The sequence below is a fragment of the Copadichromis virginalis genome, linkage group LG8, assembly GCF_057382275.1.
Source record: "Copadichromis virginalis isolate Kocher_CV1m ecotype Utaka linkage group LG8, C_Virginalis_male_GT1.1, whole genome shotgun sequence".
NCBI classification, from domain to species: Eukaryota; Metazoa; Chordata; class Actinopteri; order Cichliformes; family Cichlidae; genus Copadichromis; species Copadichromis virginalis.
Genome location: NC_140625.1, coordinates 20396992 through 20424928, shown reverse-complemented (window position 1 = coordinate 20424928; position 27937 = coordinate 20396992). Strand labels below are relative to the sequence as shown.

Here is a 27937-nt window from a genome sequence, read left to right as displayed (position 1 = left end):
AATAAAGTAGGCACATTCTGGTCCTCTGTTAAAAGAATGAATGACAAGACTGGAACTTGTACAAGGCATGATGGCTTCATTTGTCTGCCTTTCAGTTTGAGTGAGGTTAGAACAAAGCTGCCTTCAAGTGTGCTCCAGTGTAGACAAAGGTAATGCTACCTAATGGACAGCCCTCATCCATCATCTGAGTCAATAGTGCTGTCAGCAGCCAAGGGAGATGTCACCATGCTGTACAAGCAGGGGGAGACAAGCGACTGCAGTGAAAAGAAAAGGGGAGACATTTGCCCTTGTTAAAATCAGCAAAGCAATAACTGAGGAGGGATTAGAAAGATAACAATTACAGAGAGGAGTATATCTTCAGGTTTTATTGTGTGGTTTATAAAGCGGACTTTTTTTCTTTCTTATATAAAGCTAAGTAATAAATCCTTGTACAAGTGTGAACATGGACTCGCTGCTCTGATGGAAGTAGGTGTGACCTGCAGTAACTGGATTCTCCTGTCTTTTCACTCCATGTTCAGGCCAATGTGATGCGACAGAGCAGGGTTAGATAGCACCATTCAATCTGCCTGGCACGCTGAGAAGGTTCAGTTGTGACTTTGGGAGTGTTTGCTTAAGGACTCACCCCCCTCTAACTTCATTCCTTCAGACATACTTCAATGATAATATCCTCACCTTGATCCGGACGCTGGTAACGGGCGGGGCGACACCGGAGCTGGAGGGGCTGCTGGCAGAGGAGAATGCATTAAGAGGTGGCTACAGCACACCACAGACCCTGGCAAACAGGGACAGGTGTCGCGTGGCACAGCTGGCCTTGTACGATGGGCCCTTTGCCGACCTCGGGGTAAGTGATTGGTCTTGTCACCTGGGGGCTAAGGACATTTTTGTCAGCTTGCTTTGTGGGAGCTGCTGTTACTGAAGGATGCAGAGTAATAGGGATGGGATGGGGATGTAAAACTGTGTTGAGTGATTGTGACATAGCTGAAATTGTATAATGAATAGAAAATAAAGTTATATTTATCTATAGAATGAGCATCAAATAAGTATTTTGGCATTTATTTAAGATGTTAGTTTTAATAGCATATTGTTAATAGCATATTGACTGATTGTTAGCACTTACGTAGATGGATCAACTGAAGAGCCAGATGCATTTCTCAGGTCGTGTTTCAGGTCTTTGCTGGATGTTTCCTATTTCTTATGGACACAGCTTTCACACACTGGTCATCTGCTGTAGAAAGATTTTAAAGCCTGCCACTTTTTCTTTTGTCCTCTACTTGTTCAGTTTCCTCAAATTTTTTAAGGACGCACTACACACCATGAGATATACCAAGCTTCAAGCTAATATATTTTGGGAATTTACATTTGTTGGTCCAAAAATACTATGTTTGCTGGTATTTTTCATAAACCCAAATCAACTAAAGACATGGGAACAACTGATGGGTTTTGTGACAGGTTGCTAGTAATGAAGTGACTAAGATTTCAATTTAAAATCTCTTATTTTGTTTTCCTAACTCATCCCGTCTGTTAGGTCCCTTTATTTATGCTTGAATGATTCATATGATTAAAAAAAAAAATCCTCTGACAGTGGTCAGGTACAAGAACTGAACTGAAAATGACGGAAAGCAGCCAATGTCCAAAGAAAAACTAAAAGCCTTCAGAAAGCTTGGAAAGCTATTTCCGAAGACAACTTAAAATTTAGTCTGACTCTTAGGAAGCTAAATATAAACAAAGGACGGGTGGCTCAAGACTCCTGTACAGTACTATAAATGGCAGAACAAAGCTAATGAGCCAAGGAGGCTTCTTTTATTTTGTGCTATGGCTCTCTTAATATTCTCTAATATTCCATGAAATCCATCATTGCTTTACCCTGGTGACCGAATCCTCTAATTGTGGCAGTTCCACTTCAACTGGAATGAGTTAACTGTGTGCTGTAAAATGTTGTTGAATGCTTGTGTTTGTCGAGTTTGTAGAGTTATCTGCTTAATTTCCATGACTTTCTGCTTTATTATCCAGCTGTATCAGATAAAGACGTAATGCTATCACTTTTGATGCTAGAGATCTATTTGCTGATTTTATTTGAGTGTGGTCAGGAGACAATTTTGTCCTTCATTTACATAGACAACAGTAAACAAAACAAAGAGCATGCAAGGGAAAAGAAAAGACTACACTGTGTAACACAGATTCTATTTTTCTATGACGTTAATATGTATTTTTAATGTTGGTTTTACAAAATACAAATTGTGTACTCATCAGTTTTGTGTTGCTCTCTTACAGGATGGTGGTTGTTATGGTGACCTGTTTTGTAAAGCCCTAAAAACTTATAACATGTTGTGTTTTGGCATCTATCGGCTACGAGACGCACATCTAAACACACAGAGCCAGTGTACCAAACGGTATGTGTTCTTGCATTTGACTGAAATCCAAATAATAATGGATTCATGTATTACTTTATTTATAACTGGCCTCACATCTGGTCCCTTTTTCCTCTAGATATGTCATAACCAATCCACCGTATGCATTTGAGCTGGTGCCCTCAGACCTGATATTCTGCCTGATGCAGTTTGACCACAACGCTGGCCAGTCTCGAACCAGCCTCTCCCATTCTTCCCATTCATCCCATTCTTCAAGCAAAAAGAGTTCCTCCGTCCACTCTATCCCCACCACCAACCGCACCAACCGAGCCAAAAGCAGGGACTCGCGAGACAAACAAAAGTATGTGCCCCTCTAAAGCTCTGTGACTGTCTATGTCCGTGACCGGTGCCTGCCGACAGCGTTTGCCTTGTTTGTCCAGACAGACTTTCACACGTCTGAGTGTCAAAGTGTGTATGTCCGTCTGACGGTGTATGTATGTGCCACTTTTGTGTTTAACAAAGCAATTTAGTACAGATTGGGTTTCCACTTTAGCAGGATTGGCTAATATTGCAGGTCAAAGAATAACTGGAACTCCCCTGGACTGAGTTTCATTCCATCCATTAGCTGTTTTTTTCCCACATTCTTGTGCATTTGAAAGCCAAGAACAGTAGTAACATCCTGACTAGTACACTTTGAGTCAAGTGCAAATATACATCAGGGTTTCTACAACTAATTCTGTCCAGTTAACCGCTTACCAACTTTTAATTAACTACGAAAGCCTTACCTATACACACAGACTCCTCTCAACCTCCATCTAATGTGGAAGAAAAGGATATTATTATATATGTGACACTGGCAAACACATCATAGAACATGACAAAGTAATTACCCTCAGGGTAGTAAGTGACAAACATTGTACAACCTCCATCTTTCCTTTTTGTTTTGCTAATATCCAGCACCTCTGTGATTATGGCCACCGTCTCTTTCCACTTGTAGCATTCCAAGTTTTGTTTAATTTCGAATTAAAGCTGAAACTTATTGTACTAAATTGCACTTTTAAAATTACACGTCTTAAAGGTTCATGTCATGTCAATGAATTCTTGCACATCGTGTCCTCTCAATGCCTTTTGATTTGCGTTAGAAAGCTGCGCTTTTAGTTAAATGTTACTTGCCACCGTGAACTATTAGTTATGTCAAGACAATTTGCAAGCATAAAATGTTACGGTTGTTAATAAAGTTTGACCCGCACAATGTGAATGTCACATTTCAGTTTTATTCTACAATTGTTAAACTTTGTGAAGAGACATTTTCATGTATTATGATTACCACTTGTATTACCAGTAATTAGACTGGTAAACTGAATCAGAATTTCTATGCACCGCTGCAAATTGGGCCCGTAACTGCTTAAAGTCAAGGTTCAATGAAGCAGTGAGTACTACACTGTCAGCATACGGCAGCAATAGCTAGCATTTTTTTCTCTACAGAGTATTCGACCTGCAACCAAAGGAGCTGGAATCCTTATAATCTTCTTGTTGCCTTTGTCTTGATTTCACAATTTAGGTCTTACTTCAGTTTGAAGCCTTACTACACCTGTGGTCTCCACAGATGACACTATAGTTGGTGTGAATCGCTATAGGAAGGCGTTTCTGCTGTGGAAATGTACATGGCATTCTATCTAACTCTTAGCTAGAAGCAGGGATAGTTATTCAAAGTAGATTTCGTACTTCCAGATTTTATTACTTTGGCTAGACTTTCCCAATTCAACATCATGTTTGGGCTTACCAAGTCCCCGACCACATACACTTTTTTCAAGTGATTGATAAGCTGACAGCTTCAACCATAGTGTATTCAAGACACAAGCAGCTGACTGGATGATACCACTTTGATCAGTCATCAATCTTTTATAATGGTACCACGTATACCTACAAGTTTTTTTTTTACCAGATGTACAGAAGTCAGAGTTTAGATTGTGTAGATAATTCTTCACAGGTGGCCCCAGCCCATTTTTAACAAAAGCATGTCCTCAAATGTATTTGGCTTTTCTTTCTCTCGATAACTCTAAAAAGGTAAAGAATCCATTTACCTTTCAACTTGCAATTTGCAATATAGAAACATAACAGCTGTAAAGCATTACACTGTACAAGAAGACAGAGCCTCTAAGCTACACTTAGAGTTTCACGACTTATCTGTACACTATGGTTGTTCTCTATAGGCTGTACCAATGTAGTGCAAGCCTACCAGGTCCCATAATGAAATAATGCCTTTGTTAAGATAAGATAAGATAAGATAACCTGTACTTTTAGTGCAATATACCCTATTATAATTACACTGTGGTGTCTGGCAGGTGTTTGTTATAGAGTGCCTGCAAGTTGGCATAATGAATCAGGTGAATCATTTAATTAAAGACTGTAAGATCGATATATAAAAGGTTGTTGATTTCTTGGACTTTTGAAACCAGAGAGGTTGGAAACCGAAGACACTTCATCGCATTCGCCATCACAAGTCTTTAGATAATGAGCATTCCCTGTAAATCCTCCTTTATGAGTTGAATAACAGTCATAATTTCCCAAATAAACCATATTATCTGAAACTATTGATTAAAGTCACCAGTTGCATATTTACTGAGTTCACAGACTAATGAAGCTTAGAGCTATTTTACCATGTACGTCTATACAACAGGAAGTCTTATTTGGAACCAGGGAAATAATTCCCTGCTGGGCAAAGAACATTGGGGCGCTTCTGTATCGGCTCCACTTGTCAGACTCAGGACCCACATCCATCTTTTATACTGTCTATAAGTATGCCTCTGTGCTTCCGAATAACTCATTTTATGTCTTTACTAATGTATGTTGGACCATAAAGTACAGACTTGTTTGAATCACAAAAGCTTGTTTGTGCCATGTGCAGTATTTGTATTTGCATTAATTACTAAATGTTGTTAATCAGGCCTGTCCTTAAGTTCATGGGTTCGGTTCATGGGGCCGGTTATATTTATTGAATATATTCCCGGTATGGATGGGGTCTAAGATTGTTTGGTTTAATTGTCTGTCTCTGAGTATATATTGATTACAGGTATCTCAGTATTTTACTGTTATTAACACAGTGAAGGGACTTTGCAGAATTGACAGAGGTATGCATTCTACAAATAATAGCAATATCATAATATTTTCACATTCATTCAAAGGGAATGCTTATGTGTCACAGCTGCTGAATGAACACTACAGGCTTTTTATGGTTAACAATACTGCTCATGCTCAGTTAATACGATGCATTGCACTTTTTTACAGAGATCCATTTAACACACCAGTGTATTCGTTTGATTTAAAAACATCTGAAGTGCAGCTGCATGCTGGTATTTCCATCTGAAACTTGGAGATAATTTTTTAAAACTGCTTTAACAATAGGCATGGGAAGATTATGGCTGTCTGACATGCATTATTATGCTGGATGTATAATAATGGCACTTAAAGATATTTTTTACATGACCTATGTTGTTTTTCGTTATCTTTTTTTGTGATTAGTGGCAACCTACTGTTTAACCTACTCCAAATCCATACGCATTGAGATCATCTGCTGGTTTTATGCCTCCGATCTTCCTGCTCTGCCTTTTCTGTTATTAATGGTCGCATTAGTATTTTCCCACTTAGCTTACACGTAGTGTACTACTTTCTCTTTTCAAAGTGCAACAAGGATAAGTAGAGTTGGCCAAGGTATGGAAGTGAATGAATATGCATGATATTACATACTTGCACTGAACACGGTCATGTCCCTGCTGACATGTTGCCCTCTGAATGAAAGCCAAGTAGTTTAGCATTTCCAAATGACTGCTTCAGGAGAGCATGGTCGTGACCTAAGCAGCACAGTTCACAGCGGGTTTGACTGTAGAATGTGTGACTGCAACTGAATGGTTTGATGCTACATTTTACTGTTGTTTAATGTTTTGTTACTGGCAACATGTGTCTGCTGGCACATGTATTAATGCACCACAGTATAACAGCCTTAGGTCATGACCATGGATCACATTGTAGAATGTCAGGTTATCTATTTCCTTCTTAACCAGAAAAAGTTGCATCAAGCCAAAAGTTTGAAGTCTTTTATAAATAAAAGGTTAGAAAATATACGTATACATATAATAATTATGAAGGTGGAAGTCCTGCATTAACTTGTAATTTGGTAAAGAGATTTTGCTTCACTGGAACTTGCATGTCTTTAGACTCAACAAAGCTGCATGCTTCATGGCAGTATATTTTTAAAAAATGGCCATAAGATGAATGGCATTATGCTACAATCGCACTAGGAGACAAAAGTAGAGACAGCAACACAATCAAAATTATTGCAAATGTGCACGATGAACCTGAGATCTGTTGCCTCCGACCACTCGCCGTCACTTGCCCTCTCAAACTGCACCAAGAGTCTGCTCTCAGTTTGCAGTTGAATGGTAATTATGTGGGATAAATTAGTGAAAATCACAAATCTTATGCTACTCTTGTCTACATGCACAGAAACATCTTACATTCTAACCTAAAGCAGAAATTCCACAAATAGTTGCTACGGGATGGAGATTAAAGTGCAAAATTGCACAGGCACTAGGCAACCTTGCTTTCTAGATTAATAAATAGGGCGGCAGTTACTTGCAAACATTCGCCAATCTGTGTGAAAGTGATTACAGTTATTTGAAGACAGTTTGCCTCCCACCAGGCGATCTGTGCAGTGCCATTGCGTGCAACACCCTCAATCCAGAGGTGGAGGGTGTTGCAAGCTCAATCGCTGGGCAACCAGTTGGCGACCATGACTACTTGTAATAGACCCCTGACAGCAAAACAATTAAATCCAATCACTGGGCAAATGCTAATTTCTCCTAATCACAAGGAGGTTGCTGTCCTATTTTTACACTAGCGTGATTGAAATATTAGAGAGGGAGGTAAAAACACAATGAGTGATATTTTCCCACCACTAAAAACTCACCGTGGAGCTTAAAATACCTTCGTAAAGCAACAATTTAGAAAAAACATTTTTTAAAATGTTATTAGTGCATGTAAAAATGCATCATATTAATGCAAAATATTTGACCTCCATGTAGCATTAACTGTCTGATGTCCTCCCTTCTTGTCTTTTTATGATTTTGACTCTTTCTCAGAAAAGACATGGTTTACAGATGAGCAACAGAATACCCACCAGAGGACCATAAAGCTCAAGCCTGTGAATACTCTCGCCGTCAATCACATCAGTCGATATACTGTACATCCGCAAGCAGCTTGATTCCACCCATCAGAGAAGCAGAGCACAAGCGCTGAGTTCTGGACGCGTGCTGGTTATTGGACTCCTAGAAGACTCATCGTGTAGGCGTCCGTCCGGAATCTGAGATATCGCCTCATCTGCAAACGCAAATCATCATTTTTTTCATCGTATAAGGCGAACATGTACTGCTTTCGTCATTCACCTCTGCAGCAAGTTTATTTTACGTAATCTTCATTAAAGACAATCGTTGTCAAATATCACAGTCACTCAGCTATTAGTTTGCACAGCTAACCTTTAGCAGTGGCCAGACTCCATGACTTTTTTGGTTTATTTTGGGGAATGATGGTCACGTCAACAAGAAAAGCAATGTTAAAAAAACAGAATAACTACTTCTAATACTGCTAAAAGGGGTGTTTATTAGGATTAATGGATCAAGTTTTGCAATTGTAAAAGTTGCCTTCTTAGCTGTGTATGAACAACTACTACTACTTCTGCATTTACGTTAACCAATGTTGCAGAGTTAGTCTGTACAGTATGTTTAAAATGTGCATTTTACACCCAGCTGCAACCCCACCACAATGGCATTGTTAGTGACTGACTCTCAGTGATTCCTTTGCCATTTGGAGCTAATTCACAACATTTGTGACAGTTACGACGGCCAGTGTCCATATGTAAATGGCATTTGGGTCCAGCCTTATCTGAATCCATTTATGTTTGTCTTATTTTTTTTGCCTTTTTTCAGGTGTTATAAATGTTTTCACGTTGCTATTTCAAGTTGTCCAAAACCCCGGAAGTGTTAACAAGTATCTGCATCTGCAAAATTTCTTTTTGTTTTTTAATAGCCAAATATGATAGAGCTGTTTTTGTTGGGTTTTTTTAAATTTTGGTTAAATTATAAAACAACCAAAAATCCAAAAGTTTGTTCATTTTACATTTATCCATTTACTTAAGTCACTATAAACAGCTAAGCCAAATGCTATGACCATATATGATAGACTTGTAGGTAAGATGAATGTAAAAGCCACATATCGCATAAAGTGGGCATCATTTAAGTCCTCCTTTGGCTGTAAGCACTGCCTGACACAGGATTGTCTTGGAGGCCATTAAGCAACTTGTATGTTCTCCATGACCAATCTTAATGCCATAAACAGACATGATTTTTGTTGATGCACGAAGAACAGCTCTATCATAAAAAAAACAACTGAATTTTTGGCTATTTGGTTTTTTTTTGGAATACTTTGTTTTGTTTACCTCCTCAATGACTGATTACATATTTCATTTCCACTTGCTTCTAATAAAGCACCAATCATTTGTTTCTGTTTGGAAGCACAGAATAATGTGTGTGGTGTTATTAATCATGTCTTATTTTAATAATGAATCACAGCTATACTGGCACTGTTGTCACTTTACTTTAGGATCAATGAGGGGGAAGGAAAGGTAAAAAAAAAAAAAGCAAAGAAAAGCACATATTGCTCCATGAATTTCTCGATCCATATATGACACATAACAGTCCAGCCTAGGATTCATGTTGGATGTAAAATGAGAGAGGTTGTGACATTTTTACTGGCACAGAGGAAACCCAAGCTGTCCATCCCTCAGTGCCAGTAATGTGCCAGGCAGTGCTGAAGCCAATGGAGGACTCTAGGAAGACCCACTGCTGCGAAAAGAGGCTTCTAGTTTAGTGTTCTTAAAAATTCACTGGAGATAGCTACAACTGTCGCAAACAGTCTGAGAAGTCTTAAAACTTTTTTTCTTCTAAATCAATCCATCATCAAGAGCAGCGCCTGAAAGCAATTCAGTTGTATGTAAATGTGTAAAGCTTAATGTGAAGTATTTTTTTCTAGTGTGTTCCCGTTTGACAGTACCTGTGGGGTTGAGAGACATTCAACATTGCAGTCTAGTCTGTATTATTTTGTGCTTTTTTTTTTTTAGCACATCGTCAATGCCAGTGCTAAGTTGATATTTCTGACTATGTCATCATACACAATAATAAAAACTGTTTATTGTCTTGTACAAATAGCCTTGTATATAAATTGTACATGATTTCATTTTGTATTTTCACAAATTAAAAGCAGATGTATTGTGTTCTATAATATGTCTTGTCTCTTTATTTTCTCAGATTTTAAAAGGATGTTAATGATGTTTTACACACACACGCGCACCCCAAAAAGGAGAAAAATAAATTACACTATCTCTTTGATAACGCTGCACAATTTTAGATCACGTGACACAGAACACCTCGTTGTACCCTCTTGGATAATGGCTGATGTAAAAACACACTCCACATTCTCACCTGAGGGATGGAGAGAGCCCATCATCGTGCTTGTTAACGATTTTTACACACCATGGCTCTGTGGGAGACTGTCAGCATGCCAATAATATTTACAGTCTAACACCTCGCAGAGAGGCCGCTGATTTCCCTTATCCTCCTGCCAACAGCAGTGTCACCTCTTCTTAGTAAACAAACACGCCTAACTATCAAACTAAAAACAGTCTATGACTACTATATATGTGTATTATTTACAAAGCAGTGATTTACTGTGTCAAATTATAAATGAGCTGACACTTTTTTTAAAGGGTTACATTATCAGCTATTATTGCACAGAACATTAAAAAATGTTATAAAAAATATATAAATGCTAAATTTTTGGGTTAAAACTAAAAGTTTTGAGTTTTGTGCCTCTCCTAAATCACATGACATTGCTGGTTTGTGTCACAAAAAGTGAATAGTTGTTACATAGTCAAGTTTGTGACAGAGAGAGGAAAGTAACAAAATTGTACTGTAAAAGATTACATTTTTTTATGCACTATTAAAATATTTTTCTTTTCTTTTTTTTAAAAGGGCAAATATTTTGAAAAAATCCAAAATAATAATACATTCTCAGTACCAGTATAGCTGAAATTTTGGTGACTGTGTGTAAATGTCAATTAAAAAATGGTCAGTTGTCTTAAATAGTATAACAGTAATTAGAAATATCCAACATAAATAATAACAACAACAAAAACAACAATGATTATATTAAGCAGAAGAATAAGAATAAACTTTCTTTATAGGATCTTTTAAATAAAATTACAAAGGGTTTTAAAAGACAAAACAAGACACTGATAAACATTAAAGAATAGAAAAATTTTAAAGTTTTACTGAATTTTGAGGGGAAGCTAGTAGAACGAGACACTAAAGGAATAAAAATAACTTAAATAATCTCACAAAAGGAGATGATGTAAAAGTAGCTCTAGCTGGAGGCACTGAGAAAGCCCGCTTACAAAAACATGTCTTTAAGACAGATTTAAAGGACGATGATAGGAAGCTCACCAATCTGACCTCCTGGGGGAGGCTGTTTAAGAGAGGGGGTGCCCTAACAAAAAAAAATCTTGAGATTGTGGGACAGTAAAGCTACTTTTGGCAGATTTTTACACTGGATGCCCTTCCTGTGCAACTCCAAAGGGATTTGTGTCTCCACGTGGAATCGAACCAGGGATCTTGCGCTTGTTATTGGAAGGTGTAAACCATTACTGTAAAAAAAAAAAAAAAAAAAAAATCCCACTAAAATAAATGAACTACCAAAAAAGCAAATGATCACAGAGATGCAGAGATATGATGTAAAGCTATTCGCATTAAAGAAATACCTTGACTGAAACTTTGCTATGCTGTGAGTGCATAAGCCTATTCACAAACACACACTCGGCAACACAGAAATCCACTGTAGCCTCTGAGGACAACTCTTGTCCAGCTGTACGGGTGATAATAGTTTCCATGACAATGCAGCACTCCAAGTGCATCAATGCCAGCTCGGATAAACAGTGATCCTTTACCAAAACAAGGGGGTCATTACGGCAGCTTGTCAAATCAATGTTGAGAGTGTCCTGCCTGATTAAGGCGTCCCCTCTCAGTCCTGACACAGTGTCAATACTGGCTGGCCTGTGGCGGCACACTCCCATGATTGGACTGAAATGCCTATCAGTCAGGCAGCTGAGCTGGACTAATGATTCCCTGTGCTGCCTATTAGAGGGACATGACAATTTAATCCTGTGGGCCAGGCAAGGAAAAAGTGACCTTGGTGCTTTATATTGAGACTGAGGTAAATTGACAAGAGCAGATAAATCTTTACCTTGGGCTATTAACAGAATTAAAGAACAACAAAGGCAGAAGGTTCTCTCTTTTTTTGTTCTCTTTGCTCCTGACTTTCAAAACCTTCCACTCCTCTAAATTTAAAAATAATCTAGCGAAAACCAATCATGGTTCCGCAACACTTTTCAAATTTGTAGGACTATACCTTTACAATGTATTTCCACTATACAAAGGCGCAATCGAACCAAAGCTTGGAACAACAAAAAGTCAAATAAACGCCACAGTCTGAATTCTTCTATGCTTTGCTGTCAAGCTGGAACATTGAAAGTGGATATTGCTTGAAGCTCAAGGTTTTTCAGATGTTCAAAGCCATTCCAGCATGGCCCCGGGGCAAGGTATATTGCCTTGGACATCTATCTTAAGGCTATGAGAACATTGTCTACATGGTTGGAAAAAAGCCATGTGTTTACACAGATGTTTCAAGCTTTTAGCACACAGATCTTCCTGTACTGAGCCTCACCACCATCCTTTGTGCCAAGGGACATATACATTTTGCATTAGTTTACCCTTTGATACAGAAATGAAAGGGGGCAGGGGAGCTTGCAGACTTAGGCGCAGAGTCAGAAACAAAGTAAAGATTCTCTGCACTGAATTGGCTTTAAATTAAAAAGAAAAAAAAACTTTGCTGTTAACATTACAGGTGGCATTTCTTCATCTGTTCCTCGTTTTTTTAATATAGCTGCTTTGATGTGGCCTGTACACAAAGATAAAACAACATGCCTTTCCACATTTCTCCAGCAAAAATAGAAAACAAAAAGATAAGAATTTCATCCCTGTTGCGAGGATAGATCAACGGCACTGGGAGGCTATTTGCCTGCAAGGCACAGCTGTAACACTGACCCTTTATGTTTCCTCTAAAGGTCAACATTTCCTTTCTTTTGTTTCACTCCATGCATGCATAAATCAAAGCTCTTGGCTATTTTTTAAGTTTGAAGTAGGAAATATCATTGAATAAAAGCAAAATAAATCCTACATAAATATTACAGCTTTAATGAAAGATAAAGGAAAAGACCATCAGGATATTTTGTCAATAAATTACGCATTAATCAATTTTTGTTCTTTGGTTTGAGATATTGCACAAAATCCCCACGTACCAGAGTGAAACATGCATTAGAGGAAAACACTTTGTAAAGCACCTGAATGGATCTCCTGTACGCTGTAAGCATTTATTAAATCACAATGCCGACCTTCATCAGGGATGTAGGCAGCATCTCTACATACTCCATGCATGTTGCTTGATTTGCAAAATAGGAGCTTGTTGCAAATGTAATTTGTTTCCATATTAGCAATCAAAGTCTCCCATATTTACTGTGCTAAATTATACTTTTGCCCATTTAAATCACCTTCTCTTTTACTTCCATGCAAAGAAATTAGCAATAACAAACAGCAAACAGATGGCAAATCCCATAACATCACTACTCAGCTCAAGTTGTAAACATGATTTACAATTTGCACGATATTATTTACTGTGATTCATGTTTCTGTCAGTTCCACACTGGAGGTTAATAGAAATGCCAGCAAGCTTGCTGATTTACTTAGTAAAATTTTCATCTCAAGGTTCAAGTTCAGAAGATTGGAGTCAGAGAGAGTTACAGGATTCATGCATTATGCAGAAGAAGCACGACCTTCAGCCATCACAGTCTTCTCTATATATCACACTGGGCTTGACCCTCCCAAGGCCAGAAGGAGCATTTGATATATTTAACCACTACAGCCATTAAATTACTCACATTCTTTATAAGCTGAGCCCATTTTATACTGCCAGCAACATGAAGGCAGTATCATTCTGATTAAAACTGGTTTTACACTTTGTATTTGCCTTTTACCGTGGGCGATGCTTCAGCAATGAGGACGACACTGATAAGTCAAAGGCAAACGAATCAACAAATAAATCTCTTGCATGGCCCTTCTGATTTTTATACTTCACATTATGGCTTTGCCATATGTTGGCCATATGTCGAAATAAAGAAGAACTCTGCTCCTGCTATTTGATACAGAACACTTCATGAAATGATAGGAAATAAAGTGCTGTTTTAGAGTATGAGGTCCATTTTAATATAATTGGCTTTAGAATTATTTATAACATTAATTGCCACATTATCGACTTGCTGTCAGCTCCTTGGGCCCGTGGTCCATTCTTCTTCACAGAGAGCGCTAGCTCAGCCTAAAGTAGACTGACAAGCTAATTATACCATCTTTCCTCTCAATGATAAATGCCACTAATGTGAATCTGGCCTAGAAATAAGACTCCTTAGTCACCTCAGCTACAATAGTCTCTCACTATGTCCAGGATCTTTAGATAGGGATACTTCATTCCACTTCATTTCCTCCTGAATCAAGTATCTTAAAGAATGTATGCCCCAAATTGCAATATTGCCCTTGTTAGGTCATTTCTACCTAGTGCTCAAATAGACTGGAATATACACATATTTGTATTTAAGCATCATCATAAAGTTTCAGAAAGAGCTACTGTACCAGCCGTACAACTCAGATATTAGATTTCAGAAGGTGTGTGCTACAAATTTTGGTAAATTCATGGTTAAGTTATGCTAGCCAGCAGTTCAGAAGAGACACACTGTAAATTACATTAAAATACATTTTTGTAAATACAGCTAATGCCTTTTTGGGAAAAATGTTAAGAGCAAGTTACAGTACTGTTTTCTTTAGGGACTTGATTTGAACTATAAATGTTTAAGATCAATTGGAAATTTTGGTCAATTTGGTCATTTTAAGTTATTTTCTGTTTTGTCTTTATTATTGTGGATATGTGATGCGGTTTCCAGTGTTTGTGTGACAACACCATCACTACGACTACTATTGCAATTGTTAAAATGTAATTTTGCTCAGCACAATAGCATTCCTGTAACCCTGTGTAGTGTAAGGAATAGGTAAAATGGCAATGCTACATCTTTGTAATACATAATTATACAAGAAAAAGCAGATAGTTATATTTTATATTAACTATAACAATAGCAATATTAGATATTGGATGAGTCATATCAGTGCATTGGTAGGTGTTTGCAAAGGATTTTTAGCTCAACTTTTGCAGCTATTGCTAATTGCTAATGCTGTCAAAACCTAGCAAAGCAAAAACACTCATAATTTTAGCCCGCTGCTACGTGGCTACCAGTTAGAGTGATAGTGTCATATTACATCATGTATATTTCAGCTTTAGTGGATATAAATTAAATGTTACTGCCATAAAGAAAAAAAATGTAATTTTTAGTTATTAATTTTTTTGTTAATAAAATATATTAACATCTGGCAAAATTGCCACCACTTCAAACAAAGATTCTCTGTGCTGACTTGGATTGAAATTGACTGAATTTAATTAATTAATCAAAATATCAAAGGTTATCTGGGGTAAAAATCAATCAAACAATTTAGACTAAAAAAAACACAACACTGGTAACCTAACATATGCAGTTAAAAAGGGGTTTGGCTCTGTCCCCATTCATTTAGATGAGGACTATAAAGTAAGTGCCTCCATTGTCATCCAGTGGCTTCCAAGCAAGAGGCTGTGATTGTACTGCCATTCATGTTTACATAAGGTTGTCTTAGCTCCATCAGTCAAATAAGTAAATGGTTAACACACTCACAATTAGCACCATGTATTAGCAACAATATATTTTATTGTTGAAATAGTTTATAATTAATAGTATTTAAATAATTTCCCCCATCTAATCTCTAGGTGCTTAAAGAAGAACAAGGGGAAACATCAAACACATCTTCCTGTCACCTCAGTCAAACTGTTTCGTATAATTCCCTCTTTAATGATGCTGTTTACATATTCCGACTTCACATTGAATGTATCCTGACAACAATGAGAGCTGACACATACCAAACTTGGTATGTCCCAGAGCCATCTTCAATGGCTGGGATGCTGTCAGCTCCACCTACATCAGTGGCGGTGTCTCAATACTAGTGCGACACATGTCAGAAACTTTTAAATGTCTGCTCTTTTCAGCACAGTGCTTCAGCATCCGAAAGACGGCATTTCATGTGCAGTAATATGTGTATGAAATTCCAGGAGCAGTTGCTGTAATATTGACATAATGTCAAGTTTGAAGCTTCAATACATGATACATGATACTACGGCTCTCGACACATGAGCTTTTTGTCTTTGTTTTTTTATATTTGTTAAACTCCAAATAATTTATGACATAATTCCTCTCCAGCTCCATCAGGCAGCTATTAGTTAAATAAAAATTCATGCTCATGCTTGGATATTTTGATAGGAAAAGCCATCTCTTGTAATTTCACATGCCTTCTGCAGCCAGACACACATCTGAACTTTGACCTCCTTTGATCAGCAGTTTTGGCAAGGCAATCCATCATGGTGCTCTTACTGTCAGAAGAGGTGCCTGGCTGCAGCTGTGTGTCACTGGCTAAGAGGGGCTGCTTAAAGGCAATCATGTCAACCTCCACACGACTGCTCAGACTCCCAGATTGAAGGAGGACTTGACAGGGCCACAAGAGTCAGCTGAAGACACTGGAGGGCTGTGTCTGACTGCTCCATGGCCAAAAAATGATGGCTGATTTTATCCTCTGAACAACTGACTGAATAAACTGGGGGGGAAAAAGTAGGAAATTCATCCAATGAATATCCTCTCTGCTAAACTATTGATTTTACCCTGCTTTGCTTTGAGATGAAGGAAAGGTATTGCACTCTTTTTTCCTCATCTATACACAAAGAAATGCATCGCAGCGATCTAAAGCTGCTCTTTTTAATATTACACAAAAAGCGTGATATGAACGTTTTTCTGCGTCTGACCTTCAAAATATGTTTCTGCCTCAGGACAGTGTCTAGCCAGACAGATTGAGTACTCTTTAAAGGGATTACTGGCTGAACAGAGTATCACGCTGCTGAGCCATGATCTTTGCAATTAGAAGAAATATAAAATGCTTTTTTTTTTTTTTTCTGGCATCTCTCCAGCACCATTTCAGGGCGAGCTGACATTAGAAAAACAAACTAAAAACAACAAATCCAGAGGGAGTAAAATACATTTAGTTTCTCTGGAAAAACAAGCAGTTTTTGCAGTTTTTGCCCAGGGCTTGAAACTTGGCTCTCTGGTCTTTTGTGCTGATGTATACATTATAGATAATTTAGATGAAAAGCTCCTGTTAAATCCCTGCATGCAAAAAATGCCACTTGTCACGTAAGAGATAATGCACCTACATTTTGGTGTAAATAAGGAGTGATATTCTAGTTGCACTGTCAATGATTTTCTGACAAGGAAATCCACAACACTTTTACGCAGGCACCAAGTGCATTAATGGCAAAAACGGGCCTGACTTTCAGACAAAGGAGCCAAGTGACGGCTTGCTGACTGCACCTCCGAGTGTGCAATAACATGATGTGAAAGGACATTGTCAGGAGCCGAGGAGACGAACCCAGATTGTACATAGTGACAGAAAACAGAGATGAGGACAGAGATACTGGTGCCATATTAGTGGCCAGCATATTCAAACACCATCCTTGAGTCTGAGCAAACTTGACATCACCTCCAATGGCTTCAAACACACACACACACACACCCACTTCTGTCTGCAGCCAGCTTTCCCCTCTGATGTGTCTCCACACTCCGCTCTCTTATGTGGAGAGTTACCAGCAGGCCTGTTCTGTCAGGACAGGAGGATAGGGGTGCAGCGGCCTGCGGATACTCTCAGTCAATCTACATTTGGTCACCGCGGTGGGAAGTGTGCTCATTTTTTCCGATATCTGAGCTACTTGAGGTGATCCGAACACTGAAGTGTGAGGAGCTGTCACCTTGCATGAAACTCTGCACCAGCGGATCCTGATATGTTACGAGGGGGGAGGGGGTGGAGATTTCTCTGTCCTGATAGGCTGTAAGGACACTGGGGACCCTATAAGAGAGAAGGGTGAATGTATTCAACTCTGTCCGCCTGGGGACAAGAGGTCGGCAGGGAAAGAGGCAGCTCATCACCAGGCCCCCCGCACTCTAAGGACAGATTTATGCCGTTACCGGGCCGCTCACGGAGGAATTATTTTAATGCCGTATCAAAACATCAACAAGAGGCCAGCAGAGAGAAGAACCTACATTATGCATCGCTCCTTTTGCAAAAATTTGGAAGACAAAAAGAGCACTGTTAAACTCTGCATGACAGGAACTATGCAGCCGGTACAGCTGTGAATGGCGCTGTTTGTTTTAGTGTAGTTTTTACTGGAAGGTGTGCTGTAAGCCTGCCCAGTGGCAGTGGTGGGCACCACTGTTTGTACTCCACAGGCCATTAACAGTTCACCGTAACTCCACCAGCAGGGCAGCAGCTGGAGAGAATGAAGCATGTAGCAGCGGTGTGGGATCATCACAAAAAAAAGAAAGAATGAAAAGAAACATGGCTAGAGGCAGGGAGGCTGGAGCATGCTCGGAGTAAAGTTGGCAGCTGTGCGGCTGTGTGTGATAAAGTGCAGCTCAGCGTAAACACACTCTGGGGCTCCCTGCACAGCTGGCGACCATAGGTTACAGTTCTGAAAGATGGAGAGCAGGAAAGGGATAGTGGGAGGAAGAGACAGATGAGGGAGTCGCAGAGCTTGCATCCACGTATCATCTCTCTGAGGTGGAGGAGAAGGGATCAGGGCTAAATTTATCATAACATGGAAGATGAGGGGAAGGTAATAAAATGTAACAAAAGAAAAGTGCACTTGTCTGATATTCACAGGCGTCTGCATACAATCAAGGAGGCATCAGCATGAAAGCAATGCGGGAACAACGCATACTGTACACAGAGTATGTTGGTACCCAAGAGCACAGTTTGCCGTCAGTGCAAGCTTCAGTTTTATAATCTGTTTTTGAAATACACAGAATACACACTGCGCACAGGTGGGACAGACAGATTACCCATGACCTCATGGAAGAAACAACGCCTTTCGATGCGTCAGAATGGAAGCAATCGTCAGCGGCGAGCACATTTGTGAGGTCGTCGTCGTGTCAAAAGATGACACAGCCAAATGAGTCTGAAATATCTGGAGGCTTGTTAACAATCATAAAGACTGCATTACTGTGCAACAGCAGTTACACTTTCCTAATCACTTAAAGCTTCTGAGTTTAAACCACAAAATGTGGAGTTGATTTTAAAAAAATGATGACAGACAAACAGTTCAGACCCTTTTTTATCTTGTACAACAATTAACGTTGCCACGCAGCTCTTCTTTAAATTAGTTTTGTGCTGTAAAATGTTTGTAAAATAATAATTCATAATTTGACATGCGTGTTTGATTAGCTGAAATATAATTAAAATGTCACAACAGAGTACGTTGAGTGCACGTTCAAATGAAAACTGATTGACATTTAGATGTTTTGTGGACATGTTGTTTTTAATTAAATGTTAGGATATGGAGTGCTCATTTCACCAGTAGGTACATCATTAACACAGACAACCATCATGAGAGGACTTGAGTGGTAGTTTAGATAATAAATCATTCATTTCCACTGTTGTTTTTGCTGATATTCTCCCGAAGGAAACATGGAGTCACAGCTGATAAAGTTATGCAGACATTTATTTTTCACTTCTAATGATTTAGCGTGACTGTGCCTGTCACCATGATTTAAAGGAGGCTGCAGTCTGCATTCTGTTTATTGTGACCAAACAAGTGCAGCGCCCGCACGCTTTCAACGTCAGGGTTATTGATTAAAGTTTTAAATGGTTGCCATATTACCCAGGGACTTCTGGGAGATTAATTTGCACTAATGTTCATCTGTAATTCATTAGACATTTAGACAGCTCAACCACAAGGCTCTGTCTTGAGAGAAAAGGCCATTTCTCAAACAGTAAAAATATAAAGTCAAACTAAATAATAATGGCATACAACTTGTTTAATGTTGTACACGGGATTTCATGTTTGTAGGACTGCGTACAAAAGTGGAAGCGACTTTGTTTGGAGTTCAAGCGAAAGAGCTGTAATGGGAAAAAAGATCAAAATCTGTTCTTGTACTAATAATAATCTAGCTCGTGTTAAAAACAAATAAATCTGAATATTTTGTATGACAAATCTGCAATTGCAAACCTTTCAAGATTCACACCAAGCATGGAGGTAAAAGCAAAAGATTAGCAACTGCTAACTGGTGAACAAAGTCCAACGTCTAGCAACATAAGAGCTAAAAATAAAGTTTTTGCAAAGTGGTGACCAAAATTTCAGAATCTTTTTCTACCACTGAAAAACCAATAAATATAACAAAATTGCCAAGCAGCACTAAGTCCAATTCCTGGTTGGTTATTATCTCAATGTTTTTTTTAAGTTATTTTTGCGATAATGACCTGAAATTATAACTTATGGATGGTGTTTTTTCCACTGAACAGTTAAGCTTCCATACCAAAATACAGCTGCTATTAACAGAAGGTCAATATTGCAATAACATGACTGCAATTTAATGCTAAAATTGCTCTAAGCAACTGGTTGCTAACTGGTTGCACCATGGTCCTACGCAGAGCCTATGCGCAGCTTTGCAGACAGCTGTGTACATGGTGTTGCTGTTAGCTGTCACCACGGGGCAGTGTTAAAAATTTAACGTTTAATAATATTGATCCCTCTGCCAGCTTTAGAGAAGATCGATGTTATAACACAGAAAGTCTTGAAGTAAAACCAAATGTTAGAAACAATGAAAACTGTCCCACAGCCACTTTCTGCGCTTCTCATTCTGTTGATCAAACATCACTTGATCTTTGATTTAACCTCATCACCAGAGGGAAAATACAGTCAGAATCCCAGTTAATGTGTACTAGATACTGAGCTGCTGTAAAATATGGAAAGAGATTCACAACAACACACAGCATTGTTTCATGACGACAGATGAAGGACAAGCTAAATGTAAGATTTTCATTGAAAAACTGAAGTTACAGAGACTAACTTGAATGTAACATGACATTCTCTAATGCTAAATAGCTGGACAAATGACTTCAGAAGGTAGTATTATAGAATTGGGAAAGCTTTAAATTATTTTCAGAAACAAATTAAAGACAAAAAATGGGCAAAATGGACAAAGCGTTTAGGCTTTAACCTTCACACTTGAAGGTGAAAACAGGAGTAAAATCTTAGTGTTTTTTCTCCTGACATCCTATTGTGTTCTGTTAGATTAAGCAGTATATTAAGGCATTAAGAGCAAAAAGAGCAGATATTTGTATTACACAACTGAAAGTTAAAGCCTCAGCTGTAAGATACTGCATGACTTGTTTTCTTCAAAAAAATAATATATTGCCATTCACGTTTGATGTGACGCTAAATGAAAAATAATAAATAGAACTGCGAACATTAAAACTGAGCTGGCTGCGTAGCTATGAAGGCAAGTTGTGTCCTGAGGCTTTGGGTCAGCAGTCAATTAAATTATCACACCAAACTGAAAGACTTGTAAAATCCCCTTACTGAATAATGGTTGTCAGACACTCCATGATCCTCCATGATGTTCTGCAAAAAAGGTTGCAGCAATGGGATTAGGGCTTGATCCTCAGCTACTGCTGTGCCCAGTCTAAAATGACTATCCTCTTATCTCGAGGCAACAGAGCTACATTATGTTATGTACCGACTTCGTCAAGATAGAATGGATGTCATTGAAATTAATTTAATCTTCCTTAAATTAGCTTCTGACTATGATCTCTCCCAGTCAGAATTTATGTCCTCCAGAATTCAATTTCCTCCACACTGTGATATGCTTTTATCAGTTGGTAACTATTCGGTGGCCTCCAATAATGAGAGCTGTCACGGACCAGCAGCAGATAGTATTTGATGGCGACCATCTTGTGACCACTGGATTCGTTGCCCACATCTAGCAGGCATTAAACAGAGAAGAAGAAAAAACACAAACGCTTGTGAGTCCACAGATTGTCCAGCTCTCATCAATACGAAACGAACTTCAGGACGAGATGCAGATGTAATGGAATATCATTTGATATTAATGATCCGATTACTGATCACTTGGCCGTAAAAGTGTTGGTCTGTAGTCCGTCTGATGTCGGGAATGTTTTGAGTTATGACTCTAAGACAACAGCTGCTGGGAAAGATTAGTTTCATTTTCACAATACAGAATTAAGCAAAACATTAGTTAACTGAGTCAACTCTATTGAACTGTAATATTTACATGAATTTAAAGAATGTTATTATGTTGTGACTAATGAATTCAATTAATGTAAAATTGCTGGAAATGCTGAAATAACTGGCTATTAATTGTGAAGTCACCATCACCTCCAATGACTTAAGAATGCTGGTTCTTATTGGCTGTTAACGATTTGTATTGTTTATATAAACCATAAAAACAAACAAAAAAGCTGTAGCTTTACACAGTTACAGACATCCTAAGTTAAATATGGGATGTTAACACTGAAACGTCTGTAATTTGTATTGATAACACAGTAATTTAACATGTAATTAGCTCAGTGCAATTCAGTTTTATTTATACAGTGCCAATTCACAACAAAAGTCACCTCAAGGTACTTGATATTGTAAAGTAAAGAGCCTGCAACCATGTAATGGTGATAAGCGATTGCAGTGATAACTGAAGAGGAACTGCTCAGTCCATCATGGGAAAGCCCCAAAAGCCTAAGACCACTGCAGTATATCCAAAGGAGGGTTCAGGGTCACCTGATCCAGCCTTAACTATGAGCTTTTTCACAAAGGAAGTCTAATCTTAAAAGTAGTGAGGGCGTCTGTCTCCCAAATCCTAACTTGGAGCAAATACGCTCCAGAGAAATATGCTCGTTCTCATTCTAGTCCCTGTCAGTACCTAATAAAAATGTATTAAAATAGTTCAGCCTAGAAGTAATAAATACACAAACTAGCTTTTTACCATCACTCCTAAGAGAAGATGTTTTTGTGATATTACGAAAATGCGAGAAAGCATCAGCAGCAAGGACACTGAAGGTTACAAATGAAAATGAAGATTCCTCACAGTGTGACTGGAGGCCAAGGTAACGCCATCCAGCAAACAATAACCTCAGTTTTAACTGAATTTAGAAGTACAATTCTTATATTGTTTCAAAAAACCCCAAAATTTACATTTAGTCACCATCCACTTCAAGTGTTCACCGCAGGGCTTCCAGGAAGCTAAATCAGTAGGAGGGCTGAACGTGGTCTAGCACTGCAAAAGAAGGCAACCGTGGCAACAGTGGCTTCTTATAACCAGAACATCTTGAGCACACTTTGTTAATGTTTACCATTGTGTTCATGTTAGCTTGAAATGTGGCAGCAAACATTTAGCAGTGAACTTGATGGAAAGGTCACTACTTGGTTAGCATGCAAAGATGCTAACAATGATAATGACACAGAGGTAATGCACATGGGCATTTAAAAAAAAATGTCCACATGCACGCTGTCTTAAAACATATCTATCAAGCCAATCTGAAACCTAAGCAAATAGCAGTGTGCACAATCTGACTTTATAAAAGAAGATAACAACCCACAACTTTGGCATTGCAAGACAAAATCTTTGCTAGCACATTACTGAACCCTGAAATGTAGCTTTTCCAAACACTAGGAGATACATTCAGAGAAATCGGTTGACACACAGGAACTTCTGTCTGACAACTTGACAACGAAGATGCATTTTGAAGCCACAAACGCTCTGCCACGAATTTCTTCTACCAGGAAAAACTAAAATGTCACTTCCTACCTGGGATGCTAGCTGCCCACCCAGCTGTCTGGCCTCCATTATTACTTTCATCTCATCTCCTGAAGCTTAATAAACTACTACCTGAGGGTTCTGTCTCCATCTCTAAACTCTGATTTGATGTGGCAAGGAGACAGAAAACAGGGAAGAGGGGGGACAGAAATAAAAGAACAAGAGATCAAAATAACTGTGCCTGGGCTGGCTGAGTGGAGTAGGGCCCATCAACACCAATAACCGTTAGCCGTGAACACGTGTGTCGCAGCGAGACAAGTGTCATATCACTCAGCCCAATGCTTCATTTGACTGGAACACATCAATCACTCAGGGAAATCCGCACAGACGTGCCGAGATAGGCCTCACCTCTGGCTTCCTCATTACATTGCGTCAGTGTTAGTGAAACCGCCGCTTGTCAGGAATTCAGTCCTTTAAAAGAGCCTCTCTTGTCCGGTTCTTTCTATCAACCTCAGAGCAAGAAGGGCAGGGCGAGAAGCAACAGTGTATGGGAATTTTACAGCTATTACATATTTGCCAATGTGTTTGGTGTTTCAGCTGACCTCTGTTACTACCCGAAATGCAAAATGTCTGCATGACTGCACACGTCTGTACCCATGGGCAAGAGTTTAGTCTGCACAAATTACTCATGACAAAGAAATGTCAATGTTCGGGAAGAGCTTTATGGTTGCAGCAAATGACTATTATTGACTGCAATATCATGTTTTAATCCAACTTTTAATTTAATGTACAAAATATGTAAAAAAAAATATATATTAAAGGTTCAATTGTCAAGGTCAGAAAATTGCTTATTATTATTACTAGCAAACATTTTCAGGCAGTGTTCATTCTGTATTTAGTGGCAATTGTAGATTTTGACTGTTATGTTATGTTATGTGACACGTGAAAGTAACGCAAAATTAGAATGTAACATTGCATTTGCATGGGGACAATTAAATAGATATAATATATATAAAAATGAAAGGAATTATGTTTTCTTCTAAATCTTTAAGAAAAACCAAATAAATGTTAATACTGAATGTATGTGGGAAAATTGTCCAAAGTTTGATTCCGGGTGGATCAGTCGTTAAAGAGGAGATGGGTTACATACAGATTTATGTGCAACAATCAATATATTACGATTGTTGCTATTTTCAAGCATGCAGACAACTCAGTATGTTAGCTAAAGTTTGTTAGCTAAACCATATCTTCCTGTTAAAAGGGAGTTCTTCTTTCCCACTGTTGCCAAGTGCTTACTCATAGTGGGTGGGGTTTTCTTTCTAACATTGTAGGATCTTGACTTTATAATATAAAGTCCCTTTCAGCAACTCTTCTTGTGGTTTGGCACAATATAAATAAAATTGAATTGAATTGAACTGAACTGATGAAGCTTTATATTCGCCTCCTGCACTTGGTCAGATTTTTAGAAGCATCAATAAATAACAGACTAAATTAAATGACTAAATTTTCACTCAAATGATGACTCGATTTGCGGAAAAGCCCACTTTTCTGGACCATGTCACAAATCCACATCTGTTAGCAGCAAGAATAATCAATTCCAACAGAGTTACTAGTGAGATATCTACAACAATGTAACACTTTCATAGTAAAACTTGTTACTTCAGCTCCAAATGTACAGAATGAAAATGAGAACGCGTCCCCCGGCGGCGGGCTTTAACGAAGGATTAAAGGCTTATTAACAAAGGCCTCCCTTGAAAGCCCAGCTCTCTTCCCGGCCACCGCCATGCTGCGCCCAGCTGTGTATACTACGCCGACAGGTAGAATAATAACGGTTATACATCACTGCACCTGAGAGCCCAATCATCTAAATCTTCCCCTGCCACTACCTCCCAGACTCCATTACTTTATTGACACGCAATCTTAAGAAGGAGAGAAATATTGCACATGTAAGGTCACTTGGTTATGAAGACATATTATCATATTATCTGCATGAGGGTTGTAGGGCTCAGGCCTGACAAAGCTAATTATAATTGGACATGATACAGAGCTCAGAGCATATTACGTGCTTGGCTGCATGACAAAGTCGCAGCTGAGATATGAGCGAGAGAAAAGGGGAACATGATCTGAAACTCAATGAGAAGAGGGTGAAGCTGTACAATAACAGCAGCTCGCTCTCTGATGATAATTTATGGATACAACTACTATAAGCACCAGGCCAAACCTGTTTCTGCTTGTTCACGAGGCACGAGATGGAAAGAGCCAGTTGTTCAAATCCAAATTTCTTATGCACACTGACTTGAAACAGCTCTAATGCCCAAATGTCACATTTTGTTAGTGACAACAGAAGTGGCCCCATGGCTTCTTATCTCCACTCCCAAGGTTATTTCAGTATCGTGGAACATAAACAACTGCTCCTGTTTTTCGTCTTAAATGACTAAATCTTTGTGCTGCCTTCTTGGAAGCAGCCATTTACCTCCAAACAATGAGGCATTAGTTGTGAAGCTGGCTCACTTAAACTTGAAACAGTAATTGAAAAATCAAATCATACTCTCAGAAAAACAGGCAAGAAAGCAAAGTCAGCTGATACTGTACATCTGCTCTCTTTTAGCTTCCATCCAGCAGCTTCGTAATCTCATCACTGGGTTCATGATCAGTGATGCATCGACGAGCTATATCTTGTGAGCAGACCCATAGGTCAGATTTAAACTTTGTTTTAATGGTATTGGGCACAAAGATAGTTTTTCCTACTCGTCTGTAAGGATTCATTGCTTCAAAGTTCTCTTAATGTAATATGTATTCACTTATTCTCATGCATATGACATTTTCTTTTTTTCTTCTTTTTTTTTTTTTTTTACAACTGCTGAAGTCCATTACTGTAGTAAAAGCACAATTTAACTTCCCACTACTTAAATAGCTGTCGTCTCGGTACTAATGGAAATGTACTGGAATGGAAAAAGTGGTGATCATTTCAAAGAGATGACTTTAAGGTTAATTTTTAAGAGTTAAATCGGCATAATGCATTATCCTCAGTGTAACCCTGATGAATCGAGGCGATGCCCAGTGAGCTTTACCAGCGTTTTTTTTTTCTTTTTTTAATTCCAATCCGAGGGTTTATGCAGAGGTTTTGAGATACAGCCACACCACAGTGTCAGCTTTTTTTTTTTTTTTTTTTTTTTTTTTTGGCCTGTCCCGTTTGGCTCTTTTGCCATCAGAATTGTTGTCTAAAGGCAAAGAAAGATGCCCAACGGATTTACTTTACCAAACTGACCATCCCAGCCTTGCCGTAATGGTCCATTTGATTCACCTTTTATTGTTTATTTTATTTTCACTTACTGAATACGGGACAGACTTGACTGGGGGAAAGAAGGGGAGAAAGAAAGAGGGAAAGAGAAACAGCTGAGAAGAGTGACGGGGGAGAAGGGCAAAAGACAAAAACCAACAGAACGGGCAGAGAAAAAAAATGCATATATCAATCACCTGGATCACCTGCTGAGAAAGAAAAAAGAAAGCAAGCAGAAGAGAACAAGAGTAATAGAATAAACAACATCACAATGATATATGGGAATATGACAGTAAATACTAAATGTTAAACATTATTGTGCAGCACATAAGATCAACAGAACACAGTGTGCTTTGAGGTAGGAGCCAAAAAGGGTGTAGTTTGTGGGTGTGATCACCCGTGTGTACACCTGTGAGCATGGACGCTCTTGTTTTTTGTTTTTTAAAAGGTTCCTTCATGTAATAATCTGCTAGAGGGTGTGGGGGGGCCACAGCCCCGTCCTCCAGGGCGTGAAGCAGGTGTGGAGGAGATCAAAACTCCAAACATCCAGAGGCCCCCAGAACACAAGAGACCAAGGAAGACCAACAGAGGGGCAGCTGCGCCACTGTCCCGGAAAGAGCTGAGGAGAGTCCCAGATGAGGGCTCACTCAGCAGCCGCGGAGCAGAAGCCAGGGGGAGTTGCAGTGACGCGCCCGTGAGCTCCGCCGGCAGCCAGCCGTGCCTGAGTGACCGAGCCCCAGGCCGAGAGGCCGGGGGCACCCCACCTCCGAAGTGGCCCGAGCGAGCCCCAGGCTCCAGGCCCCGATAAGCGGCCGCCAAGGAGTGAGCCGGTGTGTACCCGGACGCCCATCCCCGGACACAAAGAACCACCAACGCACCGATGTCTGAGGGGGTCCGCCACTGGCAGGGGAAGTGGTGGTAGGGGGAGATAGGCCTCCAAACCTTGGAGGGCCTGAGATGTCCCCAGAGAGGTGGCGCCTGACACCCAACCTGACATATAGACACAGACATACAGGCACACACAGATACAAACATCCATTCCCACCCTCATGCTCTCATATGCACTTACTCCAAACTCAACCAACGTGGAGACAGACATAAAGAGACGTTGTACACACGATCACACTCCCCAAGCGTACTCTACAAACCGGGTCTAGGTGCCCCCGCCCCTGGAGGGGGGAACTGCACCCAGACCCAGGTGGTGTTTCCCTTTTCCCTGCGGTGGGGGGAGGCAGACCGCCCCGACTCCGCAGCAGCAGGAAGGCTCCACACTCCAGACCGCAGTCGGACGGCCAACTCCTCCTCCTAGTCCTAGCCCCCCTGCTCCAGCAGGTCGCAGAGAATGGGGGTGAGAGAAGACTCCAAACCTCCCTC

General features: G+C 39.4%; 1 protein-coding gene and 1 long non-coding RNA gene across 8 annotated transcripts in view; one reads left to right on the top strand and one right to left on the bottom strand.

Moving 5' to 3' along the window:
- Window positions 1-9680, top strand: part of LOC146703282 (calcium-activated potassium channel subunit alpha-1a) — a 113316-nt gene extending 103636 nt beyond the window's left edge. For all 7 annotated transcript variants that reach the window (XM_085466446.1, XM_085466445.1, XM_085466444.1 and 4 more), the window contains 4 exons: window positions 647-841; window positions 2272-2390; window positions 2488-2709; window positions 7487-9680. In XM_085466446.1, the coding sequence (XP_085322572.1) occupies window positions 647-841; window positions 2272-2390; window positions 2488-2709; window positions 7487-7508 (558 nt within the window). In that variant the 3' untranslated portion in view covers window positions 7509-9680. The remainder of the gene's footprint in view (window positions 1-646; window positions 842-2271; window positions 2391-2487; window positions 2710-7486) is intronic.
- Window positions 15-3565, bottom strand: LOC146703283 (uncharacterized). The gene is made up of 5 exons (XR_014921979.1): window positions 3272-3565; window positions 3134-3163; window positions 1118-1225; window positions 673-869; window positions 15-254 (listed from the first exon to the last, which is right to left on the bottom strand). It is a non-coding gene; the product is annotated as an uncharacterized LOC146703283 (long non-coding RNA).
- Window positions 9681-27937: the final 18257 nt, after the last annotated feature.